Consider the following 7,500-nt stretch of genomic DNA (forward strand, 5'->3'; position numbering starts at 1 on the left):
CTGTCTCCTTACCTTCTTTCTTTATTTTCTTTGTCTTTGCCTTTTTGTTTCTCTTTTCTCCTCTGCTATGATTTCTTCCTCTTTACTTCCCCATCTCCCTGGATTTGTTCATCTTTCCCACCTTCCTTATTTTTTTTTCTCTCTCCTTCTCTCTTTCTTTGCCTTTCTCTACCTCCCTTCTGCCCTTTCCCCCTTCCTCTTTTTTCCCCGCTTTCCCTTCATCTATCCATTCTTTGTTGCCCATTTCATTTTGTTCTTTATCTTCTTCCTACCTATATTTGTCTTTCGTTCCTCTTTTCTCTACCTTGTTGCTTCCGAACCTTTCTGTCTCCCCACCTGTTATTCCCTACCTCCTTTACGTCAATTAGTCCTTCCTTCCTCCCTGCCTCATTCCCTGTCAGTTCTTCTTTCTCATACCTCCCCCAATATACTGGAGATTATGCAGATATGATAAAAGTTATTAAATTATTTTACTCAAGGAGCACTGTTCCTCCTTTTCCCAACAGCGGGAGGGCTATAGCAAATTTAACAAGATCTATGAATGGGACATGATGCTACGGGGAGAGCAGTGCCATATGGTCATGACCTCTGTATCAGGCCATCTCCTCAACCAGTCATTCACAGGGCACTACCGCAAGTGGACAAGTTGCAACCCACTGCACCTCTTTGATGCTCCAGTTGTCAAGATCTGTCCACAGGACATGGAGCCCATCAAGGTTTGTTTGTGGGACAGTGGGAACTGAACACGATTAGCATAACCTGCAGCTAAAATTAAACCACCATTCCATAATCTCCCAAAGATGGTATAATTAAATGGAAATAATTTCAGCGTACCTTGGAAAAGGAAGCAAGAGCTGCAACACGCCTGGTAATCTGGACAGATTGTGATCGTGAAGGGGAGAACATTGGGTATGAAGTCATTGAAGTATGCAAAGCTGTGAAGCCTTCTCTCCATGTTTTGAGGTAAGGCAGCTATTTGATGGAATCTTTTTCTGAACCAATTGGAAAGGAAAAGAAGGAAAAGACTAGCCTTGAGTATGTTGATGTGAAACAAGTATAGGCAGTTTGTATTGTAGATGAATGTGGAACAATGAAACTTGCTTTTCATATCAGTTTCTTTTTGTCAGTAAAAAAGATAGTCACTTGGACTCCAAGAATGATGAGGTGAATGGAATCCTGTTGTGAGGTGAATTGAGATGGGTTAAAATTACTTATTTCATTCATAATCAAAAGTAATGAATAGCCTTGTATTTGCAATGTGACCTTGATATTTCAAGTGAAATAGGATCAGTTTACATAAAATAGCAGTTTAGTCGTGTGTGTGGTATCTTGCCTACGTCAAAAGACTGTGTAAAGACCTATCGTATACTAGATGATTTCTGCACAAACAATCTGGAAATAGAAACAAACATAAATAGAAGTGGATAAATAACATGATTTACAGGCTGTTTATAAGAAAAATGTATAGACAGCAAGAATAAGCTGTTTGGGCTCGTGATAACTGGTTTCAATTCACTTTGAAGAAAGCAGGGGGAACGGAAATTTTCTGAATTTCAAGAAGAGTAATATAGGTATTTTAGTTTTTGAATCACATGAAAACTGATTCTCTAAGTGTTCACATATGAGAGTTTATTTTTTTCCCTATTTATTAACTTCAGTAGTATAAAAGTACCAAAAATTTATTTTTACTGTACCAATTCTTACAGAAGTGTTCATTTTGTTACATTTTACTGCAAGGGGTATTGCATGCATTAAAAATTTATGCACTGAATTTTTAATAGCTACCCTGAGGTACCTCAAGAGTGTACATAAAAAGAACATTGAAGCATTCAACATTATAATGTTCACTCTCCTTTCACCCTTGTAAAACTTGTCTCTCTTAACCTCTCTTTTACATAGTTAATAAATGACGATGGTGTTTTATGGGAAGAGGATACTTTTTGTGGATCATTCCCTAATGTTTAAAAAATATTCCAGGGCTAAGTTCTCAGAGATCACGTTTCAGTCAGTCCAGCGGGCATTACAATCCCTCGTACCGCCTGACAGGAAGCAGAGTGATGCCGTAGATGTACGCAGTGAGCTTGACTTGCGCATTGGTAAGTTTGTTTACATGCATACACAATACACAAGCTCATACACATTCACATTAGATGCAGGCTATGAACTGGTATACTATTGTGATGATTAATTTTACAGTTTAATCTCAACTATAATGAGTCATAAAGAACGGACTTTGAATGAAGTTAGCTAACAGAAAGAATCTTGAGGATTAGAATCTTAAAGATTTGTTAGATCATCTTTATGCATGTAGATTTGATTAATGAATTAAATGATATTACTTGGGCTTTTGTTTAATATTTTTTCTATCTGTTTGCAGACGATGACTTGTTAAATAGATTGAATGTATGCAATTCTTAGGGGGCGTATACTACTACTACTACTACAACCTCATCTTCTTTCTGCATTCATCCCACAGGAGCAGCTTTTACACGTTTCCAAACACTCCGCCTGCAGAAGGTTTTCCCACAAGCTTTGGCTGATACGCTCATAAGTTACGGATCTTGCCAATTCCCAACCCTTGGTTTTGTGGTAGAGCGTTACAAGGCCATTCAAGCATTCATACCTGAGCAGTTTTGGAAGATCAAAGGTATGTTGAATGGGGTGTTCATTTGTACATCTATGTTCATTTTCATTCACTTAATGGTGTATTTTGTAATCTGAGTAGGGTTTACTGTTTGCTAATGAAGATGAATAATAATTACTGTAATAATGATAATAATAATGATAATGATAGTGGTGATGACAATAATGATAATAATTATGACAATAATGATAATAGTGATGATGATAATGATAGTATTCATAATAATGATAATGACAATAATGATGATGATAATAATGGTAATGATGATAATGATAATGACAATATTAATAATGTTTATGATAATATAATGATGATGATGATACTGATAATGATAACAATGATAATAAAAAAAATAGTTATGATAATGAAATTAATGATTATGATAATAAAACATGATAATGACAGTAAATGACTATGGTGACTATGATGACTGCAGTGATTTTAATGACTTTAATGACTCTAATGATGTTAATAATAATGATAATAATATGAATAATGATGCCTTCCCTAATCCCATGCACATTGCTATCATGGTGGGGCATAGGAGACTAAGGCTGTTAGGGGTTAGGGATCACTCTTTCTTGGGCCTCAGCCCTTGGCTCAACCATTTTTGCATAGTCTTTCTTCTGCCCTTTTCCTTTTCCTTCTCTTCTCCATTCCCTTCTTCTGTCCACTTCCTAAGGTGTATATGCTGTACTGAAAGGATGAAAAACTAGCTTTGAGTCAGGGAGCCATGGGCATCTATCCCTTACCCCTTATGGGGACCCTGAGGGGTAGACTTGATTCTCTTCCCCTCACAATTCAGGCTCCCCATGGCCAATGTTAGGGGCATTTATGCTTGCCCCTCTATCAACGAGCCTATCTGAAATTAACTTCTCTGATTTCCTGACCCCTGACACTCCTTTGATCGTGGCTTTGACCACTGCTGTTACTCCTCCTCCTCAGTACTTGTTGTCAACTTGAGTCATTTTTAATCATCCACCTAGACCATTCAGAATCCACCCCTTCCTCTCTTCCAATAACCTCCATTACATCTCTTCCTTCTGCACAGTCTTCTTCATTGTCTTCCCCCTGCTCCCATATGACTATTCTTCATTCTTATTTTCCTGCTCCCTGTAGAACTACCTCACAGCACACCTCCTCCTCCTCCTGTCCTTGTCCTTCTACTACTTCCACCTCTGCAAGCCTTTGGAGACTCTTTTTAGACAAGCCAAGTGAGATAAAAAAAATATTTATTCCCCCTACAGTCTCTTACTCTGACAATACCCTCCTCTTCTAACAATCTCTCCAAAAACAAGTAGGCAAAATTCCTTCCACAGCCTTTCTCATTGTTCTCACATGGTCACAGGTATATCTGAGACCTTACTGGCATACCTATTCCTGGTGGTGGCTCCCATAATGTATTTTATATTTATATAGCTTACAAGTTTGAGTCTGAGATAGCAGTTCTCAGAATCAAACTAGGCCTCACTCTACATGAGGCCAGACAAAAAGCATACCAACAAGATTTTTCTCTCACTCCCTACTCTAATGCTGTCTTTCCCCCAGTATCTCCTACCCCATACCATTACCATCACACCTCTACCCATCTCCCTATCAATCAAATTCTGCTTTCCCAAATCCAGATACTCCAGTATCTATCACTTCCCAAGTGCCTGCCCCTCTTTTGCTTTACCTGTTCCACCTACACCTACTTCTTCCTCTGCTTGAATGTCTGACTCATCTTTTCCTCCACACAAAAAAGCTTTTGTTTTTAGACCTCTCTACCCAACTCCCCTCCAGAAACTCATGAGGACATTCAAAACTTTCTAACCATTACCCTAGAGAACAATCCCCTCCCTCAGCCACTCTCCAATTTCTCTACTCCCATTCCCTCTTCATTCAAACTGACTGCTGACATCCATCCTTGTCTTCCTCATATTCCCCCTAACCCTCTTCCTCCCACTCTCTCCCAACACATCTCATTCTATCCTTCTCCATCTACAACCCCCTTCTGCTCCCTCCTGGATGCTCATATGACTCCCCGGATCCTTTCACTCCAAGTTCTCTTCCTCCTACTTCTCTGACACCCATTTCTACCCTGTGTCTTTCAGTCCCACACATTATGTTGTCCTATCACTGCTTTACTGCAGCCTCTCCTTTTCCTCACTTGTCCTCTCTTCCCTGACCCCCCAACCTGTTGGACATCTTCACCTTTTCCTTTGACTACTTGTTCTCCTTCCTCAGACACATAGATCCTCCATTTGATCTGATGGTCCTGCACCCCTCTTTTGCCTTTTCTTATTCCCTATTTGCTCCCCTGCTTTCCCCATACCATTCTACAGTGATGTATGCCCTTTGACATATAAAAAAAATTATTTGGATAATTAACCCTTTTTTCCACAATACTTTTCCATGTACTATATGACATTTGATGTCTAACATTTATTTATTTTCTATTTACTGTTAACCATTCTCTACATGTGGCAGTCAATCATAATGGAGAAGAGGGAGTGATAGACTTTACATGGAAACGTGTCAGGCTGTTTGATGAGCTGGCTTGCCAAGTGCTTTTTGAGATGTGTCAGGAGAATCCCCAAGCACGTGTAATGAAAATTACGACCAAACGCAAGAGCAAGTGGCGACCACTGCCTCTTGACACTGTGGTGAGTTTTTGCAAGCTTTGAAGGTGCTGATGATATAGTTTGAACGTTGAATGCAGGGGAAAGTAGACAGATATGATTTGACTTCTTTTTTTTTTAAATGATGATGTGGAAAGAGTATATAGAAATGTGATAAAGATATTCTGTATATTAAAGAATTAGCTTAATATTATTAAGAGATTTTCTGGTAGATATATTGTCCCCTGTAATGTTATTTTGACAATTTTGTTTATCTCAAAGGCATGTGTTAGGCATACCTAACCTCACCTGTTTACTCCATTCCTTGAATGTATAAAATAATAAAAAAAACAAAAAAACTATCAATGTTATTAGAATTATTAATGTTGTTGATATTATTATTATTAGAATGTGATAAACAAACACAAACTAGGTAGTCCTAGTAATTGACTCCTTGGTAACTAAGCTCTTGTGAAACCATCCAAGTGTAAACAAAATTAACCGTTCCTTTGATTGCTTAGGATGACTGTGGGCAGTTTCAATATGTCATTCATGACATGTTAAGTGGCTATAGTCCATTGCCTTCGAAAAACTTTCCTCTGTTCCAGGGCAGTGGGTCTTTATACCTTCAAGCATATTTTACCCTGGAAATGCCACCTGTCTCTACACTTTTTGTATATAAAGACATATTTTTTATTTAATGAAGTTGCCCTTTTGAACATTTTTACATCACACATAATAACTATTTATTTCCCAACAATAAATAGAACAACTGTGTTAAGATTAGCACCCCTGTATTTTTGCTATGTGTACAAGGGAATGGTTATGGAATCCTAGGCTGTGGTCAAGGGGTTAATAAGCTAAAATCAAAGCGAATATGGCATTTATACATACCATCCCAGTGTCAGTGGAATAATAAAATCACATCTCTTAGATCATCTTATTACTATACACTTCAAGTAAAAAATATGAACAATAATGGAAATAACATCACTTGTAACTCAACAGGAGCTTGAGAAGCTGGCATCACGAAAACTTCGCATAAATGCCAAAGAGACCATGAAAGTTGCTGAGAAACTCTATACTCAAGGTTTCATCAGTTACCCTCGCACAGAGACCAACATTTTCCCTAAAGAACTAAATCTTGTGCCTTTGGTTGAGATGCAGTGCCAAGATCAGCAGTGGGGAGGTGAGTGGAATATGTAAATGTAATATTATGTTTGCTGATATTGGTTGTTGACATGCACTGAGGTTTTAGTTTAAACACTATAAAGTCAATTACTCACCTTATTTTACTCCATTCCTTGAATAGGAAAAAAAAAGTTTTTGATAATAATGTTATAGTTATGAATAGTAACTGAATGTTGCCAAGAAAATGCTGTGCCCGTTTTTGTTTTTTTGTTTTATGTCTTTGACATGAATGGCTCTGCTAGTGCTTAGCCACAAAGGAGCTAATTAGTAGACCTTTTGACCTTACCTGATTTCACCTTTCCTTGAATTTGGAAAAACATTTTTTTTTTTTTTTTTACTAATGCTATGCATATTGATGGTGTTGTTTGTATCGTAGACATTATAATCATTATAATGCTATTGACATTAGTAACAGCAATATAAGTTATTGTAAAATGTTTTTGAAAATTGAGGAAAAGGGTAAACAAGTAAGACAGGCAGTACTGATAATTGGTTCATTGGTGACTTAGTACAAGTGTAGTCATATTTGTTTTAAAACAATTAATAAAGTAAACTCACAGTGGGCATGGCATCTACATACATGTCATGCCCATCGGCTTTGGGTTAATAATGATCATAATAGTATGAGAAATAAAACATATTGGCATCTGCAAACAAGCTTTGCTGAGGCAAACATTAAACTCCTATTAAACTCTTCTATAAGATATTACGAATTACCCTCTCAACAGGTTTTGCTGGTAGGGTGCTGGAGGAGGGGCCTAACCCACGCCAGGGCAGGAAGTCTGACCAGGCCCATCCCCCCATCCACCCCACCAAGTATGCAAGCAACCTACAGGGCAATGAAAAGAGGGTATATGAGTTTATTGTGCGCCATTTCCTGGCTTGTCTGAGCAAGGATGCACAGGGCCAGGAGACCATTGTGGAGATTGTCATTGCTGGGGAAGAGGTGAGTGGCTTGGCTTGACCCTGAAAAATAATAGGTTAAGAAAATTAAAGTGAAAGCCTCATTTACAGCAAGAAAGGTAACAGGATGTCTGAAATCATCAAGCAGGAACACAAAAAAAT

The 7,500-nt window shown here is 38.0% G+C and overlaps 1 protein-coding gene across 2 annotated transcripts in view; it reads left to right on the top strand.

Annotated features, from left to right (window-relative positions):
• LOC125045656 (DNA topoisomerase 3-alpha-like) overlaps positions 1-7,500 on the top strand; it is a 34,801-nt gene that overhangs the window by 1,710 nt on the left and 25,591 nt on the right. For both annotated transcript variants that reach the window (XM_047643067.1, XM_047643068.1), the window contains 7 exons: positions 507-716; positions 830-963; positions 1,978-2,096; positions 2,477-2,647; positions 5,114-5,289; positions 6,253-6,433; positions 7,164-7,381. In XM_047643067.1, coding sequence (XP_047499023.1) covers positions 507-716; positions 830-963; positions 1,978-2,096; positions 2,477-2,647; positions 5,114-5,289; positions 6,253-6,433; positions 7,164-7,381 — 1,209 coding nt within the window. The remainder of the gene's footprint in view (positions 1-506; positions 717-829; positions 964-1,977; positions 2,097-2,476; positions 2,648-5,113; positions 5,290-6,252; positions 6,434-7,163; positions 7,382-7,500) is intronic.

The sequence above is a fragment of the Penaeus chinensis genome, chromosome 37 (genome assembly GCF_019202785.1).
Source record: "Penaeus chinensis breed Huanghai No. 1 chromosome 37, ASM1920278v2, whole genome shotgun sequence".
NCBI lineage: Eukaryota > Metazoa > Arthropoda > Malacostraca > Decapoda > Penaeidae > Penaeus > Penaeus chinensis.